General features: G+C 45.9%; 1 protein-coding gene across 1 annotated transcript in view; it reads left to right on the top strand.

The window, feature by feature from the left end:
• The window catches only part of LOC138569550 (kinesin-like protein KIF19), a 3,041,213-nt gene that overhangs the window by 2,061,276 nt on the left and 955,967 nt on the right, over nt 1-23,970 (top strand). Inside the window, exon 12 of the mRNA XM_069647615.1 lies at nt 2,334-2,508. Coding sequence (XP_069503716.1) covers nt 2,334-2,508 — 175 coding nt within the window. The remainder of the gene's footprint in view (nt 1-2,333; nt 2,509-23,970) is intronic.

The following is a 23,970-nucleotide window of genomic DNA, read 5'->3' as shown; positions in this document are numbered from 1 at the left end:
CGCGGCGAAAGGGGGACAGTGGTGAGCCATCAGTGAGCAGGGCTAGTGGTGCATGGACACGCACATGGCAGCACACTCGCACACTGCAACTTTTAAAGGGGAAATGCCAATTTTTGCGATTCGAAAGTTTCTGGTTCTGTCCCCTATATATGCTATATATATATTGTATAGATTTAATCTTTTATAACTGTTTTTTGTTTTTGGGCCCTTTCCTTTGAGGATGGATAACTTCATTACCACGCGATAACGATGTGTGACAATTACTATGAAACTTGTTTGTTCATGTTATAACTAAATAACTATAAATAATTATATTTTTAAAAAGAAGCATAATAAAGTAAACTACTAGGACATCTTTACAGCATTGATGCAGTTACCCAGAGATCCCGCCCTACTCCAAAAAAAAGCAACTCATCGCAATGCTTTCACCTTTGGGTATGGATTAATCTTCAGTGGTGTGACAAAGTTTCCTGTCTGGTTCTGAGTACAAGGGATGAGAGGACCATGGGGGCATGGTATCACCCAGTGTTAAGTGATTCTTAACAGTGTGTTGGCAGTATCCCCCGGTCTATCCCAGCCTACAATGTTGAATGGCAAAGATGTTTTAGTTGGCAGCACTAAAGGGCCATGTCCCTTTAAGGGAGCAGAAAGTATGGAGACACATTCTTGGACAGCAGGAAGTCCTCGGAACAACGGCTGTGGAGCCGTGTGCATTTCAAGGTTTAAGAAAATTCCTTACCAGGCTGGTATTTGCGAGCTCTGAAAAATGTATTTATGATTGTCAGGACTCATAAGAACAGAAAACGTACAAAGCGTACTACATGGCTTTGCAGAACTGACAGCATGCATGAGCGAATACCAAATCCAAGATGTCATGACCCATATAGTGGCTTGGTCTGTGGAGCTGTGAGAGGGAGGGGAACACACCACGGGCAGAAGATTACCCACAAATTCAAACAAAACAAACACATTTCCTGCACAATTATCTTGCTCAGCTTGAAAATGACCAGATAGTGGAGGTCCAAGTGCACAGGGATAGCCTCCATAAAAGAGAAGGAAGCTGGCATGAGTGTGTGGGAGTCCAAAAGTAACAGATTACAGGGGATGTGGTGGAGGCGGGTGAAACTGAGATGAGGACGGGTGGAGGAAGCTGCAGAAATGGCAAGTTGGTCATTTGGAGGAGAGGAGGTCACTTGGAGAGGGGCAGAGATGGGAAAGAGCATGCAAAGGTGGAGCTGATGTCAAAGAGGGGAGGGACAGAGATATCAAGAGGAGGAGCAGAGACATCAGAAAGAGATGTTGAGACAACCAGAGGGACAACTGGAGGAGGAGGTGCATGGATTACAGGAGGCAGGAGTGGGAATTGATGGAGAAATACAAAAAAAGGCATCAGGAAGAGAGATATCAGGGAGAGGTGGTGAGAGATCATACAGAGCTGGATTATATGGAGGAAAATTTGTTTTTTTAAGTCGTTAAAGAAGGTACTTGCAGACCAAGAGGTTGTAGAGGAGTTGGTGTAGCATAGATAGGAGGCTACAGCCTGAGAAGGATGAGACAGAGAGGGATGGTATTCAAAGTAAGCTACATGCCTGGTTGACCAGTATGTTGCACAGGAGGGACTATGAGCATTTGGCAAAGTGACAAGGGGGTAACAGTAGTTCTGAATGAGAAACAGTATAGTAGTGGAGGAGATAAAGGGAACAGAGGCAGGCCTGTGAGAAACAAGTTTATTGTGGGGCTGTGAAGACAGCAACCAGAAGAGGCAGTTGTCTTTCACTAAGGCATCCTGTAGACACGAGCGAGAGGAACTTCCCTCCAACCCATCATACCAGCCAGAGACTAATGGGTGACCTTTGGGGATAAAGATGGTGACCCCCAGTCTCCTTCCAGTGGCCACCCAGATCTGGATGTCGACATTGTGCGATCACTGGAACAGGATTTCACCCAGAAAGTGAAGATGGAGAATACCATAATTATCAAACTCTTAGAAAGAAGTGCAGGGGACACTTAAAAACCACACACTTTGAGTGACAGAAAACCCCCATTTGGATATCCAGGAGTTGGCCTGGACTACTGAGACTGTGGCAACTCAAGGAGCGAAATGTTTTGGGGGTTTTGCTATTTTCTTCTACATTGATAAAATGTGTGTTATCCAAAATAAACCTAATTTAAACCCAGAATTCTGGTACATGTGTCTCATTGACTCAGCTTCATGACAGCAATAGGCATTTATGATCCGGGATAGAGCTTTTATGTCTGCAATTTTATTACCTATCACAAAGCCCGTTAAAAGGCAATTTTCTAGCCATAAATGCCTGCTTTCTGTTCTGCAGCAGAAGTGAAGCAGAGTTCTGATGTATACAGTCACCAACGGATTGATAAATTGCGGGACCAGCTAATCACTGCATTTCAGGAGCAAATGAAGATCCGGCGTAGCTTGGTGGAATTGGAGAACATAAATCTTGAGATGCACCTCGACATGACCAGTCACCTACTAACGATTGCCGAGTGAGTACTGTCATAAACAAACATTGGCAAAACCAATAGTTCTAGCTTTTAAATAGGTAGAAGTGTTAGTTTACGGTTGGATACGTGTTATTGTGTGGATGGATGAGATTAATTGGATGTTAGGGAGTATCGTTGGGGATGGGTGGGAAGAGGTGTAAGTGTCATTGGATAGATATGTGTGATTGTGTGGGCCGAGTAATCAGTGAAATTGTGTGGAAATTGCGTGGATTTGGTGTGATTGGCTAGAATGAGTGTGAATGGTTGTGATCGATTGAATAAATACATGGATGTGATTAGGTGGATGGACAGATGAATCAGTGTTATAGGTTTTGTTATTGTTACTGCGATTAGGCTCTGCAACCTTGAGTATATCAGTGGTCGCCTAAGCAGCACAATTTCCAGTAAAAATTAATAGAAGATTCAGAAAATATGATAATCAATTAAGTGGTAATGATCAAAATAAAATGGTTTGAATTTTTTGTCTGAGCAGAAGAACCTCTCTAATATAGCATTCAAATGTTTAAAAGCTATGACCTAAAGAAAAAAAAACCTGGAATTCATTTAAAGCAAGGTATATAAACTGTGAACCTTGAGTTTACTCTCTGTGGGTGAGTGGTAGTATGACATTTTATAGGTGCCTTGAAGTAAGTAGGCAAATTCCACTATAAGGCTTTGTGGTGGAGGGTAAAAAGCTTGAAAATAATTTTAGGCTGAGCAGGAAGCGGGTGCAATTCTTTCAAGATTCAAGTGATATGTGCATGTCTGTTGGATTACATGTTCAGAAGAGCCAGCATATAGCGTATTACAATAATTAATTTTAGAGCGCGTAACAGCTCTGAGGTAGTGTTTCAAGAGTCACTCCTAAAATGTTTACATTTTAACCATCTATTGTATATTTATTTGAAATACTCAGAGAGATATTCTGGATTTTATTTTTCATTTTCATTTTATTGTTCAAAGCGCAGATCTAGCTCGAGAGCAGTAGAGCGCTGTAAATAGTGTGGATAGCCCATATTTGGGCTGGCATTGCTCAGGGACGTCATTTCACCAAAATGCCAGGGGTAGCGGAAGTGACATCACAGTGCCGCGCCCCCCAAGAGTGACATCACAGGAAGTGATGTCATTTGACCCCACCCCACAGGAAGTGATGTCATTAGACCACACCCCACGGGAAGTGATGTCATTTGACCACGCCCCCACCATGACATCACAGAAGTGGCCTCATAAAGCATTATCCCTCAGTGCACTAAGAAAACAATTGTTACGATATCAGTGTATTGTGACATTTCATACAAGAATGAATCATCATATGTAGCAGTGTCAAGGTCCATGTTGCCACGTGAAGTGTATGAACCCTAATCCCCTCTTTATGTGGATCTGCCCTGTTATTTCAACAGGACTACAGAGCGAAATCACATTCTGGGGGGACAGGGATGGATAGGCGGGCATGGGGATAGGAGAAAGCCAGATGATCTATAAAAGACAAAATGTAACGTTAGTAAAACGAATTTGGTGCTGCCGGCATCAGCGGCTTGCTTACTTTCCCTAATGTTAAGCCGCTGCTGTGCAGCACTGAATTCATTATACTAACATACTTGCCAATCCTACAGATTTAGGCAGTAGGCTACTGCTTTTTAAGCAATCCTACCGCCTACAGATGTGAGTCGGGGAGGGGGCCGGCGCGACAGGGCTGTCTTCCTGACCCAGAGATGATGCATCAGGCCCCTAAAGTGAGCCATTCGGGGGTGGTGCACTGAGTGGGGCCCGATGGCTTGAACCTGGGAGAACGAGGGCGTTCATGAAACACATGCCTGCCATGCTGACATGTGCATGACCCCAGCATAACAGAAGACTGCAATGACCCAACCCTTCCTTTTAGCTGGGGCCCCGTGCAGCTGTATCAGTGAAACCCAGGGGCATCTTAAGCACTTTTGGAGCCCTCGGCACAGACATCTTTGTGGCCCCCCTCCACCAAACCAAAGGAATTAAGTGATCAAGAATATCTGGCTGCGCCTCATTCCTCCCCCTAATTTTGAAAGGTTTAGGGACTGGAAATTTCGAGAGGTTAGGCAATAAAAGATAAAATGAGATGCCCACGATCGCACATGTGTTACGGGGTGAAGCTGGGATGTGTGCCAACTCTGAAACCTCTGCATTTGAACACTTTCTTTTCCAGTTCTTACCATGAACTAAAATAATCTAATTTTATAAAACTGACTTGGAAAGTACACAAAACACATTACCAAATATGACCATTTTTAAAAGCAATAGATTATAGAAGGGTGTTATCAATATGCATTTCAACTTTGGCTATTGCACATGATCAACATAATTCCCACAGGAAGGAAAGCATGTTACAAGAGTTGTGCCGTAAGGAATACACAAACTATGGATACCACAGTGAACACAGAAAGCATTACACAATGACAGTGAACACAGAAAGCATTACACAATGAATTGACCAAACAGAATGTACAGACAGGCAATAGGTTTAGAGCCTCAGCAGCACCTCATAAAATATCCTGACGTGTGATATTTAAGTTAGGTGAAGAATGGAATCTTACTTCTTTAGATCATGCAGCCTCCTGGGGCCCCCTCCAAGTGGGGCCCCGGCGCAAGTGCACTTTTTGCCCTCCCATAAAAACTGCCAGCCACAACATTTTAGGGGGACTGGAGCGGCAGGGGCAGAGCCAGCCACAACATTTTAGAGGGACGGGAGCAGCAGGGGCGGCGTCAGCCACAACATTTTAGGGGGACCGGAGAGCAGTTTTGAAAGCTGTTTGTGAGTGGGGTCATTAAACCCATTGTGCCCAGGAGGATGAATAGCTCTTATGCCTTGCTTTGTCCCATTAGGTGCATCTTTCACTTTAACCCCAACTCAGCATGGGCCCATCCAAAATTGTGTAACAAGTGGGGCCTGTGGCTAATGTAGTAGGGCTCACCCTAAGGGCAGCCCGAAGAGGGAACTGGGCTTGTTCTGCCCGCGGCCGAATCCGTAGGGGCAACTGAGCGTAGCGAGAAAGAGCAAACCCACCGAGCTGGGATTGCCCCACTCAGCCCCTGAGAAAAATGTGTAAATGAGGGGTTAAAATAGTGAAGTACACTTTGCAGTACACTTTGTGATAAATTGTCTTGACTTGTGTGGCCTCGGTAGCACCCAAAGATGGTGAACAGGTTTTACTCTGAATCCGAGCCAATTATCAGCCAAACCCGAGCCAATTATCAGCCATCCATCTTCGAACCTGTTTAAGAATATATTGCACTCAAGTAATGTTGGGCTGTTAATTGTTGCCTAGTCTCAAGAGGATAGCTCAGGGGCAAGTGCTTGCCTTTGCAGCAGGACGACACAGAGAACGCACTTAGAAACCTCTGGGTATTAAGCGAGTTTTAAATAGCCTATCATATCATAATATGATCTGTGTATCAACTGCATCATTCTGGAAGACCGCCCCCAGTCCTACTAGTAAATCATGAAGAATTTTAATGTAGATGATAAACAACAAAGGGAAGACACAAGACCCTTAAGGGATGCCACGAACCACAACTTCAGTTTGGGAGACATCCTCATTACATGTTTTGCGGTGCAGGAAAGAACGGGTGGTAATTCTGTTATGCTCACTTGTTTTTGCAGTAACAACATTACTGCCATTTCTCCAGTATTACCGAACTACCAGTTTGACCTTGAGGTGGAGGATTTAATCTGAAATTTAAGGGGAAAATATAGGTGGAGTTACCAGAGTAGAATTACGGGTCGCGGGGGCGCTGTTGTGCAGCAAGCAAGATGGGCGCTTAAACGAGGAGCTCCTGCCTCGCATTAATCTGCATCTACAAGCAATCCGTTTGTGCCACACAATCGCTGTAGCTGCTAATTCCCTGTGAGACGGTGCATTGGTGGATGAAGTTTCAGGTGAAATCGGACCACTGTGGAGGAGTGGTGACCGTTTGAAGATCCGGCCTCACCGCCGCCTTTTTGGCTGAGAGACATCCGTCTGCCGAGCTCCTGTCGAGGTACACCCTACCCTGCTGTGCATCCACCCGTCTGGCAGAGTTGCTTCTCGCTGGATGGCCTCATAGATCCGACCCTGCAGAGCTGCATAAAGATCCGTTGGCCACTGCTGCCGAACCCGGCCCTCTGGCACGGCACCATGTGGGGGGCTTGGCGAGAGGCCCTGGCCATATCTGGGGTTGCCGTATCTCTGCTTGATTGCTGTCAGAAAACGCTTCAGGTCTTGTGATACCCCTTCGGTTCTCTTGTCTTCTCGTAGCCAAAAGCGCCTGTCGCGTTCGAATATCAGACAGGAGGCGGGCTTGCATTATCCACGCTCTACTCGCGGTAGACATTTTCGTCGGGAACGTAGTTCCCGACGCCTCACGTGGAAGTTACCATGGAGGTTACGTCAGTGGGCGCGGCGTCTTCCACGTGATAGAAAACGTACTGGGTCACGTGACCATCTTGTTGCCGGTAGTTCAGGTACTTAATGATCCGGCGCCCACTTCTCGCTGCTTCTGATCCCATATTGACAGTGGCTCTTCTCGCTTGGAAATTTTTGGTGTTTTTTGATCTCGGATTACGTTTATTGGATATGCTCACGGATTGCCCTTACCTGTTCTAGTATTTTGACCTCGGATTGTTTTTTGGTTATTCTTGCCTAGTGGTTTGGTTAAGTTGATTTCGGACCTTTCGGACCTTGAAGGTTGGGAGACCTCTTACCTTCTTTCTTTCCTTCCTTCCTCTTCCCCTCCTATTCCTTCCCTGTCCTTTCCTCCAGGGTGCTGTAGGCGTCCTCGTGCCGGCGGGAATAGGCTAGGTGCTGGACTAGAGACTTCCTGAGCACCTTTTAGGCGTCCTCGTGCCGGCGGGAATAGGTTGTTGCTGGACTAGTGACTTCCTTGCACCATTGGATTATTTGGTTCGTCGGACAGGGGGCAGATACCATCACACAGTTCGTACAGAAAAGGAGAAGGAGATTTGCCAGAGACGACCACTTCCAGGGAAACCAGGGTAAGAAACTTAACTTTCCTTACCATTCTCTACAACTCACTATCTGGTACTGATTGTATTTTCTCTTCTTATGGTCTCCAGATTTCCCCAGTATTGAGGACATTCTTGCATGAAACACTTCTGGTTAAAACCCGTTTTCTGCAGGTTAGTCTGTTAATTATTTGTTAAACGTTTATCCAGAAAGGGGTGTATTTGATTGTTAATCAGTGTAATATTCTGCAGTCGTTGAAAGGAACCTGGATTCTCCATCTATCGTGAAGTTTGCGGTCCGCTCAACTCTACCGATCCCAACGACTCTACACCATCTTCCGATCAATTAGTTTCTCAGCCTGTCCTTTCGTACTCCTGAGAATCACATTGGTAGGAAGAAATATATTCTTCACGACGGGTCAACACGGAACCGTGCTTCAGGATATGTGACAGAATCAGAAGCCTTATCATGGATGCCGCGAATGACCCGTTGGCCGTTTTGGTTCAGTTGGTGGCCGACCTACGTGCCGATATGACGGCGGCCCAGGCTGACACCCACCGGCGCATTGACGAAATGCAAGCTGGTATCAGGGAAGTGGTTACAGGATCACCATCTTTGGCCTCCGCTTCCACTTCAGGTCAGGCAGGGCCTTCGGTCAGATCTGATTCTACGCATGTGTACATGGCCGCTCAGTTCCCGCTTGCTCCCCCAGAAAGGTTTACTGGGGATCCTAAATCCTTTCGGACTTTCATTAACCAATGCAGGTTGCATTTCTTGTGTCGGCCTACCTCGTTTCCTGATGCGACTACAAAAGCTGCCTTTGTCTTATCAAACCTCGGTGGTATGGCCGCTGTTTGGGCTAATCCTTTGTTAGAACAAGGCAGTCCGCTATTGTTCGACTGCGATGCATTGATCAGTGCTATGACTAGGGTGTTTGATACTCGCTACAAGACTCAAGCCACGGATCTGGAATTGTTAAATCTCCGTCAGGGGGATACTCCTTTGTTGTCATATTTGGCTAAGTTTAATCAGTTGGTTGCTGAAACTGGTTGGCCGGAAGATAAAAAGGCAGCCCTATTTTATAAAGGATTGTCGGACTCATTGAAAGATACTATAGCCACGGTTCCGGTGGTTCCTACGTCCTTTCCTGATTTCTTGGACCTAGTACTTCAGATTGATGCCCGACGCGCCGAAAGAAAAGGGGAGAAGAGAGTAATTCCGGTCAATACTACCGTTTCCCCAATTCCTGTTTCTGGCGGTGACGAACCTATGCAAATCGGGGCAGTAAGGGGCCCGTTAACATCGGAAGAAAGAGAACATCGCAGACGGAACAATTTGTGCTTTTATTGCGGTTCCGCTAATCATCTACTCAGTGCATGCCCAAAGAGACCCCGCAAGTCGGGAAACGCCAAGGCCCGGTCGTAGAAGGAACCCCTACGCCGAGCTCTTCTATGCAGGGTTCCTTGTTGTCCACACACTTCTATATTGACGTTATGTTGAGTTATGACCAGGTCACGCCTTGGAGTTCTGCAGCTGTTCTTGACTCTGGGGCAACTGGTAACTACATTGATGCCCAATATGTTCGGAAATGGGGTATTCCCTTATTGTCAAAGAGTGTTCCTGAGGTAGTCAATGCCGTTGACGGATCAACCCTTCTTTCTGGGCTTGTTACTGAACATACCATTCCGTTACTGTTAACCATTGGTGTTGAGCATTCGGAAACCATCACATTTGACGTCATTATGGCACCGCAATATAAACTAATCCTGGGTTTACCATGGCTCAAGCTTCATAATCCGGTCATTAACTGGGAGACCGGGGCTATCGCTTTCAGTTCTCAGCAATGTCTTCGATCATGCAATTCAGTAGAGTCTATGTATGAAGCACCTGAAGCTCCTAGTCGGGCTTTGTTGAACTCTGTGGTTACCATTGGAGCAGTTGTTAACACCGTATTGCCTGTCGAATACACAAGTTATAAGGATGTTTTTGACAAAGGGAAAGCGGAGATTCTGCCGCCTCATCGGCCCTACGATTGCCCAATTGTTCTCAAACCAGATGTTAAGACACCATCGGGACGTATTTATTCCCTTACCCAAAAGGAAGAAGTCGTCCTTAAGGAATATTTGGATAAAGCCCTTGAGTTAGGTTTTATTCGGCCTTCTCACTCTCCATTTGCTTCACCGCTATTCTTTGTACCCAAGAAGGAGGGTGACTTAAGACCTTGTATTGATTATCGGGAGGTCAATGCAGGTACTATCCGAAATCAGTACCCGATTCCGCTGATTTCTGTCTTACTGGATCAGTTAGGGTCTTCAGAATTCTTCACCAAATTGGATCTAAGGGGTGCTTACAACTTGGTCCGGATTCGTCGAGGGGATGAATGGAAAACCGCCTTCAAGACCCGATATGGCCTATTCGAGTATTTGGTGATGCCATTCGGGCTTTGCAATGCCCCGGCCACATTCCAGAATTTCATCAACGACGTTCTGCGTGACATGATCGACAGGTTCGTTATCGTCTATCTAGATGATATACTCATCTATTCTCCATCTATGGAAGATCATGTACGTCATGTTTCAGAAGTCTTACAACGCTTGCGGGAGCATCACCTTTTTGTCAAGTTAGAAAAATGTGTATTCCATGCAAATCAGGTCGAGTTCCTTGGATATGACATCACCAACAAAGGAGTGCAGATGAGTAGTAGTAAGGTAAAAGCGGTCTTAAACTGGCCTGTACCAACTTCAAGGAAAGAGTTGCAATCGTTTCTGGGGTTTTCTAACTTTTACAGGCGGTTCATTAGACAGTTCTCTTCTATTGCTGCACCCCTCACCGAATTGACCAGTAACAAGAAACCTTATTTATGGAACGATAACGCCCAAATAGCGTTTGAGTCTTTAAAGGCCGCATTCACTACAGCTCCTGTTTTGCTGCATCCAAATGTCAAACGTCCTTTCGTCGTCGAAGCTGATGCTTCGGATGTTGCGGTAGGAGCTATCCTGTCCCAGACATGCGCTGACACCGGGGAATTACATCCAGTCGCCTATCATTCACGCAAGTTAACGCCCTATGAGCGCAATTATACCGTAACTGAACGGGAATTGTTGGCTGTTAGGGACGCATTTATGGTCTGGCGACATCATCTTCTTGGTACGGAAGTACCGGTCCAGGTCTTTACTGACCACAGAAACCTGTTGGCCTTGCAGTCCTTGACGTGCACCACTGCGAGACATGCCCGCTGGCATGAATTCTTTTCTATGTACAACTTTACGTTGACTTATCGCCCAGGTGTTCTAAATTCCAAGGCTGACGCTCTATCCAGAAGCTTGGGGAATGATGTTTCACGTCCACAGGATGGGTCATTGGTATTACCAACACAAGTGGTTTGTAGTTGTGTTCTACAACCCACTTTGAAGTCAACGCTCCAGACCTGGGTTGATAAAGAGCCCGCAGAATTGGCAGAATATAACATGGATATTTTGCATGGTCTTCCTTATGTCCAGGGTCGTGTCTTTATGCCTGATCAGGATACCCGGTGTGCAGCTATTTCCTTATGTCATGACGCTGCTATCGCAGCGCACCCTGGTTCACAGAAAACCCTCGAACTCCTCAAACGCTGGTGTTGGTGGCCCTCTATGCGAAGAGACGTCTCGCAATATATCTCGACCTGCGCCATTTGTGCCCAATGTAAATCCCATTCGGCGAAACCTATGGGGTTACTACAGCCATTACCAGTGCCGGCCAGACCATGGGCGATGATTACCATGGATTTTGTGGTGGAGTTGCCTTTGATCGACGGTTTTGATACTATATGGGTGGTGGTTGACAGCTTTTCTAAAATGTCTCTATTTGTTCCTTGCCAAGGTTTGCCATCAGCTGCTAAGCTGGCGGAGCTGTTCTTGCGACATGTCTTCAGGTTTTTTGGGTTACCTGAGATTGTGGTTTCTGACAGAGGGTCCCAGTTCACGTCACGTTTCTGGAGGCATCTTATGTTCTCATTAGGGGTGGATGAACGGTGTTCCACAGCATTCCATCCCCAGACGGATGGTCAAACAGAGCGGGTGAACGCTACTATGGAGCAGTATCTCAGGTGTCTCATCCTTCAACATCAGGAATCCTGGTTAGCCGTTCTTCCATTAGCGGAATTCGCTTATAATAATTCCAGCCATTCATCTACGGGAACATCGCCATTTTATGCCTTATATGGGCAACACCCACGCACCCTACCTCTTGATTGGAAACTACCTGCGGATTGCCCGGCAGTTCAATCTTGTATCAAGGATCTGTCTCTGGTCCGTGATAGGGTGCTGGAACATCTGAAACAAGCTCAAGAGCAGGCAAAGAAGTACGCTGATCGGAATCGCCGTCCTGCACCCAATTACGTTCCAGGTTCGCGGGTATGGTTGTCCACAAAGAATTTACGCATTCCAGGACGACGATGCTTGTTGCCACGTTTTGTCGGTCCTTATGTTGTAAAGGATGTCTTGAGTCCATTGGTAGTCAAGTTAGATTTGCCGTGCTCTTGGAAGATACATCCGGTCTTTCATGTGTCCATGGTTAAGCCTTGTGTGGACAGTACCAGGGTAGTGGCTTCTCCATCTCCGATATTGGTTCAAGGGGTAGAGGAGTATGAAGTCAATTCCATTCTTGATTCTAAGGTTTCTCGTGGTACCAGGTATTTCTTAGTGGATTGGAAAGGTTACGGTCCGGAAGATCGGACATGGGAACCAGAGCAGAATGTGCATGCCCCGTTGTTGGTGTCCCAGTTTCTGGCCTCACGGGGGCATGGGGGTCCTTTGGGGGAGGATACTGTCAGAAAACGCTTCAGGTCTTGTGATACCCCTTCGGTTCTCTTGTCTTCTCGTAGCCAAAAGCGCCTGTCGCGTTCGAATATCAGACAGGAGGCGGGCTTGCATTATCCACGCTCTACTCGCGGTAGACATTTTCGTCGGGAACGTAGTTCCCGACGCCTCACGTGGAAGTTACCATGGAGGTTACGTCAGTGGGCGCGGCGTCTTCCACGTGATAGAAAACGTACTGGGTCACGTGACCATCTTGTTGCCGGTAGTTCAGGTACTTAATGATCCGGCGCCCACTTCTCGCTGCTTCTGATCCCATATTGACAGTGGCTCTTCTCGCTTGGAAATTTTTGGTGTTTTTTGATCTCGGATTACGTTTATTGGATATGCTCACGGATTGCCCTTACCTGTTCTAGTATTTTGACCTCGGATTGTTTTTTGGTTATTCTTGCCTAGTGGTTTGGTTAAGTTGATTTCGGACCTTTCGGACCTTGAAGGTTGGGAGACCTCTTACCTTCTTTCTTTCCTTCCTTCCTCTTCCCCTCCTATTCCTTCCCTGTCCTTTCCTCCAGGGTGCTGTAGGCGTCCTCGTGCCGGCGGGAATAGGCTAGGTGCTGGACTAGAGACTTCCTGAGCACCTTTTAGGCGTCCTCGTGCCGGCGGGAATAGGTTGTTGCTGGACTAGTGACTTCCTTGCACCATTGGATTATTTGGTTCGTCGGACAGGGGGCAGATACCATCACACAGTTCGTACAGAAAAGGAGAAGGAGATTTGCCAGAGACGACCACTTCCAGGGAAACCAGGGTAAGAAACTTAACTTTCCTTACCATTCTCTACAACTCACTATCTGGTACTGATTGTATTTTCTCTTCTTATGGTCTCCAGATTTCCCCAGTATTGAGCACATTCTTGCATGAAACACTTCTGGTTAAAACCCGTTTTCTGCAGGTTAGTCTGTTAATTATTTGTTAAACGTTTATCCAGAAAGGGGTGTATTTGATTGTTAATCAGTGTAATATTCTGCAGTCGTTGAAAGGAACCTGGATTCTCCATCTATCGTGAAGTTTGCGGTCCGCTCAACTCTACCGATCCCAACGACTCTACACCATCTTCCGATCAATTAGTTTCTCAGCCTGTCCTTTCGTACTCCTGAGAATCACATTGGTAGGAAGAAATATATTCTTCACGACGGGTCAACACGGAACCGTGCTTCAGGATATGTGACAATTGCGCCCTGGCGGGCTGACAGTGGTAGGCAGGTGCTGTACCCGTGGGCTGGGGGCAGCAGCTCCCCTACCCTGTGCCTGGTCAACGGTTGGTGATGCTGTCCCCCGCAGGCTGCGTGTGCCCGGACTGCTGAGTGGTGCTCCCCGCTGCCTGTGAGAGCCGTGAGCGTAGGGCGCCCAGCTGAACACCCATCACAGATGCGCTAATGCCCTGGCCCGCCACATGGCCTGGAGGGCGATGTGGCCCTGAGCTGTGGCCTGCACTCCGGTGGCGACCTGATCCTGCGGCTTTGCCTGAGGGTCCTGACGTTGGCTGGGACTGTCCTGAACGGACTGTGCTGCTACCGGGATCCGTTGCAGCTCCTCTGAAGGCTGGTGATTGCCCTCTTTTGAGCCTTTCTGGCAGGCTTTTTTTTGCCCTGCCAGGCTGCGCCCTGACTCCCTGCCGTACCAGTGGGTCGAGCTGGATACTCCGGGCGGTGGCTTTGACCCGCAGTCTGCCACTCTGGGCGCTCACCCACAATAAGAATACTAATTGTACTGAACACACCCGAGGCAACCTATCACGAAGTCCGGTGTGCCCCAATTGCATAATTAAAGCCACCACGGACTGTTTGGCGATCATCCAGCACCACCCGGCCCCTGTTGCGACGCCCATGAAGCACGGGCTGGTGCAGCCAGGCGGGCATTTTGGTTGGCACTGCGCCCCGGAAGTTGACACTGCTGGACTTTATAAGTGCTAGATGGGGTTATTCCTGGCCTCTGTGATACAGTTTTGTTGCGCTCTCCCAGGGCACATTGCCCTCTCACCAGTGAGGCATCAGCGACCAGCGCTCGTCCACATTTGTTTTTCCAAGGTGCCCTATGCTATACCTGATTTGTCCGATAATCTTGGTCTCCGGTGTTGTCAGTGGGCCGTCTGGTGGTTTGCGCTTTAATTGTGCTCCCCTGGACTGGGATGTGTGTCCTTGTGCTCACAGAACATGTTGGACTTGGCTGGCGGGGTGTCTAGGTTGACCTCTTGCTGATAGGAACTGCTTGCTCTATTAGGGCGCTGTATGGGGAAATATCACTGTGACGCAGAGTGGTGTAATGCTGCTGAGATCTGATTGTGGCTAGCTCCCTGCTGCAAGTGGTCAATATACTTGCGACCAACATGACAAAGGGAGCCGTTTCCAAAAAGAAAGGCCAGATGGATACGTATACCAGCACCCCTTCCAAGCACTCGGACCCTGCAGCAGTCACACCTGATAATGAGGGCCCATCGACGTCCCAGGTCTCCAGGGATGATCATCTGCTCATCGCCATGCAAAATGGCTTCTTAGCTGTAAATGTAAAGCTGGACGACATTGTCTCAACCATCGGCCCAAACCTGAAAAAGAGGGGGCCGGAATCACAGAGGTGGAAACAAGAGTAAGTGACGCAGAAGACCAAGTAATGAAACACGACTGTGACATTGCACACCTGCAGCGTGAATTCCATAAGTTATGCAATAAGTGCGAAGACTTAGAATCTAGGTCTCTCCGGATGTTAACATCCGGATTGTTGGGATCCCGGAGGCCGCCTGCAGCGGTCCAATGTGACAATTTGTCGAAAACCTTCTGAAATCATTATTTGACCCCACCCGGTTCTCGCAACACTTCCTCGTTGAAAGAGCGCTCTGGGTCTTGGCCCCCGTCCCCAAGCCGGGGCCCCCTCTCGCACCAGGCTGGCTAAACTATTGAACTACTGGGAGAGACCTCATTCTATGTATGGCAAGAGAGAAAGGGGCCCTCCGCTTCGAATCCTCTGACAGACACATCTATCCCGACTTTGTCACAATTGTGCTGTCTAAACGTAAATCATTTGACCCAGCTAAAAAGCTACTGCGCACCCGACAGGTCCAATATCAAGGCATACATTAGTTTTCAAAAATTTATTAGCAGAGTTTGCTAATTAAATGTTTTTTTATTAGCAAACAGACCTGTTTGATTAGCAATTTTGTACTGATATTATTAATGTCACAAGACGTTATTTGTACTCATGACATGACATGAGCAACAATACAGCAGTTATGCGTAACGCTGAAATAAGACATTAGTGAGAGGAGTCAGGCCTTGGCAATTCTTTAAATTTCAGCTAGACCTGCAGATCGGGTAACTTAGTTTACCTATTCAACCTAAGAGAAATGCACTCGACCCATAGGAACGGAGGACAACACATTTTAAATGCGATTTTTGTCAAATGGTGCATGTTACTACAAACCCACTTTATGTTTCGCACACTGCTGCCTCCCAGAGTCCAGCCATGCACAGTGAATCTTATTTGATATTTACTGCAAACAAAGAAGATGTTAAATAAAAGTTTAAAACTTCTCTTGTAAATGGTATTCGCCCTTCATAAAATCTACTCGACTATGCGAGTGGGCAAAAAGACTTTGGTAGCCATAGATGAGTTTCTAAAATGTAAAAGGTTAGCTGCATGAATGGACACAAATAAATAGATATGATCAAAAAGGCTCTGAAAACAGTGTTTGGTATTGCAGTAGATCTGTAGATGTACAGACTGGATGGAACTTACTGATCACTACTTTGCATAAGCATCTAGTTCGCTTTGTGTATTCATTATGTAAGAGGCAAGAAAGAGACTAATCAGAGTGGATTGAGTAGCAGGTAGAGAACTGGGCAAACCAGATGGAATATTGTAGTTTGTGGTCATCTCACTTTCAGGGTACCTGGTATAAAGCAACAGGGTGATAATATAGAATATCAAGGAGTATGGGTTCGCTCATGGGTTGTGCACCAGTTGCAAGATGTATGCAACCTCCAGGTTACATAACAAGGTTTGTCATCAAAAGCATTTGATTATGTGATCATGGGTTCCATGTGTTAATATCCCCGCAATGATATCGGCATACAAAAATATCGCCATATTTTTGTGTCAATATTAAGGCATGGAACCTGCGGGGGACACCCTCGCAACCCCTGCATTATTTTTTAAAGGAGCATGGGACACCCCCGCTCCCGAAAACTCCCAAAATGTCCCCCCCAAAAAATATCGCCTATGGCCGTTCCAGACAACCATGTATATGGCTTTTTTTTCTTTATGGGGATAATATGTAGTGATACTGTGATCATGTTTATTTTCAAAAGTGTTCACTCGTCAATATGGTAAATTTTCCCCAACAAAATGCAATATAGTTGACACTATCGGCCTCATTACAACTGAGGCAGTAAGGGGTTAACGGCGGTGGTAAAGTTGCCGGCGCCGTTAACCCCGTACCGCCTCATTACGAGGTTCCCTCGCGGGACCCGCTCTGGACGTCTGGTCAGACCAGACATCCTTTGTGGGTCCCGCGAGGAGACCAGCATGCTAACAACAGGCCCGTCATTAACGGGCCCGTTGTTAGCATGCTCCCCATTCCCATTGAGCCCTATGGGGACTCAAATGGGAATGGGATGGTCCGGGTTCCCTGAATGGGGAAATACCGGGCCCTCCAAAGTCGGAATGGCCCGGTATTTCCCCATTCCGGGACCAGGAACGCTGCAGGTGTGGAACCCGAGTTTGGAGGCAGCCATGCCCTTATTAAGGGCATGACTGCCTCCAAACTCGTAATGAGGCCCTATTACATTTAGATACACTAACCTAACCATTACTGTAAATCATGGAGATGATGCAGTGTTTTACAGTATCCATACTGTAATTATGCATTATGTAACAGCTTAAATTTTAGGAATTGAAATGCATGACTATCGTTTAAAAAAATATATAGTTGACACATACATCTTTTTGACAGATAAATAAAAGTATCATCCTTATTACTTCTGGATTGCATTTATTTGAAAAAACAATTCCTGCCTAGCACTCCCACACAGGCATTTGGCACTCACGAGTGGAGGAGACGATTACTGCTGCACTTTCTCTGCATTAGCACTTGAAGTGAACAGAGAAAAGAGGGGGAAGAGAGCACCGAGGGTAAGATAGGAGTGCAGGGTGAGCTGTGCTGTCATTGAAGAAGGCAACTTAAATAATTAATTTTGCTACACAAATTGCTATGCGACACCACTTATTTTATGCCTTGAATATGCTCTACTATACGAAGCAAAGCTGCGCCTACAGCATGCAGGGCGGGGGCAGTTATTTGAAGACCCCAAGGAGGCCACGGCATGCGCTGAGTCTAATATACTTATTCCACTGCCTAGGACAGATTGAGAATGTTTGCTGACAAAAATGCATGGGGATTTGACCCCTGAACTTATATAAGCTATCCAGCTACAGACCTCCCATATAATCCTAAAGTTTAACACCCATTGGAGGGAAACATTCTCATTGCTTCACACAATAATCTGTTCATTACTTACTTGGAATCACGCCTTGAAAACGACCTGAAAGGTCGAAACACGTGTCAGCTGTTTAGTAACCAATGAACTGGGATCTGAAGCCAAATTCATTTATTTTATGGACTTGTAACAAGAATTTTTGGGGATCTGCGCACTGAATTTATGCTTCCATTACCATTCTCAACATTGAAAATGATTGACCCACTCTGAGTGTCCGGGTCCTAACCTTGTGCTATGTTTGGGCACATATGACCCCTGTTGTGGGGCTGGAGGCACATGGACGGCCGTCTTCCTAACCTTGCGAACTGTACACAGTGCACCCCAAGAGTGTTCTAGAATGTTACTGTGTTTTTGAGGTTTCATCGTTAGGTTCGGGGTGATAATGTGTGTGGGGGATGGGGGAATTGTTGTAAATGTTTGATTGCATTGCGTGCTTAGGTCCACGGTTTGGAGTTATAAAGTTTAAGTTTGAAAACAGTGCAAATCACTCCTCATTCATGGAATACGGTGAAGCCCTTGGGAAGCCCCGACTGCGGTCACGCCGCTACTTTTTACACTGAATACATCTCAGGTACTAATATCACGTTTATGTCCTGGAATATCCGCTGCCTCAACCACCCTATCAAGGCACACAAGGTGGTTGCCTGTATAAACAGGCACACACCCAAGGTGTTAAGCTTAATGAAGATCTGTAGTGCACGTTTTAACATATATCAATGACATGCGTGTCTACTATTAACTGGTCACCTTTAGAGAGGCCCTTGCTTCCTGTGCCTCCCCAACAACAAGGGGTGATGTATGCTTAAATTTAGGTAGCCTTGTTCCTGGTTGACCAGTCTTGTAATGCGACAAGGTTTGAGCAATTATTGGCTCTACTGACTTTGTAACTCAACAGTCTAAAAGAATGAGAGACTATATTAATTGGTCTTTCTCCCCTTGTTTTTCTCATAGGTGCCACGCGTCCATTCCTTACGGGAGGACAGTTTGAATTCCATTTTAACCTCAAGAAACTAAATGTTTTGTAACGGACAAACTTTTACAGTTTATTTGTAAAGTGCATGGATCCAGGTGTTGTCACTGAAGCCAGTTTTTTACGCAATTTCCAATATGCAGAATGTGGCTTAATAAGTGTGATACATCAATCGTCCACCCTGAACCATCAAGGTTGCGGAGCGTTAACCACAGCTCTGTTGCATAAAACGACCAACCGAGACACATCGTGCTTTTTAAGTATATACCCCTGATGAATTTCCCCTGACTGTGTGTGTATGAAATGAGTGAGGAATGAAACATGTCGGGTTAAATGGGAGAGTAGTTGTGTGGTAGTCATTAGTTACTTCAGCTGTATGTTATATATTTTCTTTTTTCTAAATCTTATTACCGTGGTTAGGCCTTTTAGCAACATATTGATTTAGACCTTTTGTGCTTTCTGTACTCCTGGATTGTGCGGTTGTTAGGTTTACACGCACTTCTCTGTCTCCCGGTGTACTTACACTGCCACTGATGCGATATGGTTGTTTTTCTTGCTTTTTAGTTCATTTTGTATTTAAAATTTTTTTTCTTTTTTTTAAGGATTATGCTAATTTTTGTATTTAATAATGTATGATGCCATGTTGGCATTTTTATGATGCTTTTTGCCATTGAAGGTTAATAAAATTTATAAACTGTATATTTTCTTCTCTACTTTTCCCTGTTTATTATTATTAATGACGAGTACTTGTCTAAAGTTATGTTAAGTGGGAAGTACTTATTCCTTTCCTTGCCTCCCTATTAATGAGGTTGGACGTGTGACACCTTGTTACTTCACTGTGGACCATTTTTTAGTTTATATTTTTTAGGAGTTCCTAAAATTAGGGGGAGTTTTGGTCCTCAGTTTAATCCCCCCACCTCCTTAGTGTACAGTGTGGTCATGTTGCAAGTGACACATGCCCAGGGCTCCATTCATGTTTAATTTGCTAATGCATGGGTCCACAATGGTGCTATACCAATTACTCGTCTAAGTCCCATGGTGCACTCACACTAATTCATCGTTCTGTACCGTTTCAGGAATCCAAGCAGAGTGGCTACCCACAGGGCAAGTTTGTTATCGTTTGGGGTGCCCTGGCTGGGGTGCCCACAACCCTTGTTAACACCGGCGGCCCCAATGTCAACGATCCACACTTTTATGCCAGATCTTAGATGTTCTGCTGAAGGAACCGTATACACACAATATGTGGGATGGGGACTTCAACTTGATTCTCGACTGCATCATGGATAGATCCAGATCCACACAAAGGGAGCTATCCGCTGCACCCTGGATGCTAATAACAGTGGCAGGGCACCTGGGTCTAACGGATGCATGGCGGGCGCACTAACCCGTCGGCACGAGAATAGACATACTACTTTACAGTCCATGACGCACACTCCATGATAGACTTCTTGCTGGTCTCGACTTCACTTATGGCAAACGTAGTAGAATCTAAAATTCTCCCTCGCACAATCTCTGACCACCCTTTTGAGCTTGAAGTGGAACATGCAAAAACCCTGCCACCCAGCTGTCTCTTTGGCGCATGCCCAGTTCGTGCTCAGCAGACCCAGCTTTTCTTGAGGGACTGCACAATGGCGTGGCCAAATCTTTCCTTAGAAATGAAGGGACAGTGCAACACCACAGTACAATATGGGAGACCTTCAAAGTGTGGATCAGGGGTGAAATCATTTCCACTGCCTCTGGGACACTCAGAACCACCATGCAGGAGTTGAGCGGGGTGGAGGCTGAAGATGAATACGGTAACACTCACAATCGGGCCCTACTGGGGTATATTAAGGGGAACTTAATAAAGTTTTGGGAGCTAGCTGAAATGGAATCCCAATTGCTTTATTATCCCACGCGGGCGAGGTGATATGGCGAGTCTGACAGACCAGGACGCCAGCTGGCAAACGCGGTTAAAACCGAGGCTGGGGCACATCATATCACTGGGATTCTTGGGGCAACTGGCATCATATTGAACACTCACGAAGAGGTGAACTCTGAATTTTACAGGTTCTACAAATCTCTATACACTAACTCAGACAACTGCACAACAACACAACTTGAATCTTATCTAAACGAGATAGCACTCCCGGTGATCACGGATGAGGCCTGTCTGGACCTTAATCTCCCACTTACTACAGATGAGATCATTGAAGCCATTAAGTCACTCCCCTGCGGGAAGGCACCGGGCCCTGACAGCCTGAGGATCAAACTCTACAAGGAATTGAGCTCCACCGTTGCCCTCCAGCTGCTACATATATGGGAGGAGGCGCTACATACTGGCAGGCTACCCCCATCAATGTCGGAGGCAGTAATCACAGTCCTCCTGAAGCCCAACAGACCGGCTTCAGACATGAGTTTGTACAGGCCGCTGGCCCTGATTAATTCAGACACGAAAATTCTCGCCAAATTATTAGCTGCTAGGCTCCTTCCCCATATGACTAAATTAGTGCATCCCGATCAATCTGAATTTATTCCTGTGCGAACAACGGCCTTTGACCTACGTAGGCTCTTTGGTGTCATTTCTCAGCTCAACCCGAAGACTCATGCGTTGGCGGTCTCCTTGGATGACGAGAAAGCCTTTGACTCGGTCTCCTGGCAATTTCTGTTCTCTGTTTTGCGACGCATGGGTCTGGGTGAGCTCTTCATCCTATGTATTCCGCTTCTGTACGCCACGCCGGCAAGCCAGTGTCCGAACTGGGTCCATGCTGTCCCCTCTGTTTCTGCTGTAGCGAGGTACGATGCAGGGCTGTCCACTATCCCCGTTATTATTTGTCCTTAGCATAGAAACACTGACCTGCATTATGCATCTCAGGCATATGCATCGTGGCCTGCGGATGACGGGTCCCACACACATTATCTCATTATATGCAGACAACTCACTGCTATATATTAGGGAGCCTGCTTCAAATCTCGGCCCCATACTTGACGAAGTCCGCACATTTGCAATGTTCTTAGACTACCACATTAACAAGGCCAAGTCCAAACTATTCCCCTTAAATGGTGCCACACCCCTCCCCTAATCTGGAGGGATGCCGCTGGGCACAGGACAAGTTGAAGTATTTGGGCATAGTGGTCACACGACAACATTAACTGTTATTGCAAGCAAATAACGTTAGCTACATGCACATCCTTAAAGTATATTTAGTATACGGCTGGCAGCGCTGTCCATTTGTCACCTAGTATTATTGCAGCATTGTTTTAACATTAATTTTAAAAAGCTGATTTAATACTATTTTACTGTTTATGCTGATGAGATAAATTTTTGTGAATTGAACCTGAATATATTTGTATTTTAAAAATCCCCTCGGGCCGTGCAGTCAAATTGTGTTGTGAGCTTTGATGACCTCACTTTTACTAAAAGTCTGCCACATGCCATTCTAAGATAGATCTACAAGTCCCAGCGGACTTGTAGTTCTTTGACTGTTTATTTTCCCACGACAGACATGTCAGCGCCGGCGCGTCAGGGACGGTCTGATGCAGTCAGATAAAGGTTCAGGAAGGTTCGGGTCGCGTTGTTTCCCTCTTCCTTGACATGGGACTTATAGAAGTCTTGGACTTATTAAAACTTGCACAGGAGAGCTCGCGGTTGAGAATGGAACGTAAACGAATTGATACGTTCGCCCGAATTGCACTACTCAATGCTCAGAGCCCGGGTAAGAATGTCGAGCAAACAAAAAATGCTGAACCATCTTTGCTGCTTACGACTAACACTCTGATAGACTCCCCCTTTACTATAGAAAGCACAAAACATCATGGATGTAATACCACGAACCACAATAGCCAAGGGGTAATTACTAAGCCCACCCACGAGGGGGGGCTCCAAGAAACATGACTGCTTGACAAAGGTCGAGGGTCTAGATAAGAATAATACTGCTAATCGGCCACATGACCACCTTAATTGTTGCTTATTAAACACCCGCTCCATGGTAAACATGCAACAGAAATTGCTGACGTGATCTCTGAGAAGAAAGTGGATAGCTTGTTTCTCACTGAGACTTGGATGACCCAAACTACTAGCCATATGATATCGCTGGCTATTCCAGAAAGTCACACAATGCTTCACGTAGATGGTGTTACAGGGAGAGAAGGAGGAGTTGCTATTATTTTTAAAAAAGATTTAAACATTCACATGTCCAGTACCCTTGACCTGGAACATTGTGAAGCTCTTTATGTCAAACTTAAAGCTAATCATGTGACGTCTATAAGCTTCCTATTGCTGTACCGCCCCCCTAAACGCACTCCCAAGTTTGATGACCATTTGTTGGCTAGTGTTGGTAATATCTCCAAAGACACCTCAGCAGTTGTCCTAGGGCATATGAACCTATGGGACAATAACTCACAGGATATAAAAAGCTAAGGACCTTCAAGCTTCACTTGAGGCCATTAAATTCCAACAATTAGTTAACAATCCTACCCACTATGCTGGTAACATATTGGATTGGATACTGACAAAATAACAGGAAATTACCATCACCTCAATTTTAGATTGTGCATGTTCTGATCATCATCTGATCCATTTTACCTGTCACATCACTAATAGACAAACTCAGTGCCCCACAAAATCTCCAACTATAGGAACCTGGCGTAACAGAAAGGCAGTAACCAGTGAGGCTTTTAAAGATAAGGTCGGTCCTCTCCTGCCCCAGCTACATCAACACACATCTTTGGATTCCTTCACTCAGGCCTTTAGAAAGGCAACTAATTAAGCCTTTGATGAATTGGCCCCCCTTAAACCTAAAAAAAGTAACAAATCCACCAACATGAACAAGTGGTTCTCCAAGGATATTCTTGAAGCCTGAAGCAATAAGCGTTAGGCCGAACGCCTTTGGAGAAAACATCAATCTGTAGCATCACTAGCATTTTATAAGCTAGCTGCTACGGATTACAAACTGGCCATTCTTCGATCCAAAGCTGAACACTTTAATGCGAGGATTCAGCAAGCAAAATCACAATCTAAGGAAATCTTTTAAATTCTTAAAGAACTGAAAAATCCTCCAATTACACACCTAGCTGAAGAGAGCGATAAGTGGTACCAAGAGATTGATGAAGGTTTCTCTGAAAAAACTAGTAAACATTAACAGGCTATTTATTGAAACCAAAAAAAAAACTATTTTCTGATCACAAGTTAACTCACT

Source organism: Ambystoma mexicanum, chromosome 2q (genome assembly GCF_040938575.1).
Source record: "Ambystoma mexicanum isolate Mex_15411 chromosome 2q, UKY_AmexF1_1, whole genome shotgun sequence".
Taxonomy (NCBI): Eukaryota; Metazoa; Chordata; class Amphibia; order Caudata; family Ambystomatidae; genus Ambystoma; species Ambystoma mexicanum.
The sequence above is the reverse complement of the archived record's forward strand: the minus strand, read 5'-3'. Positions and strand labels throughout refer to the sequence as shown.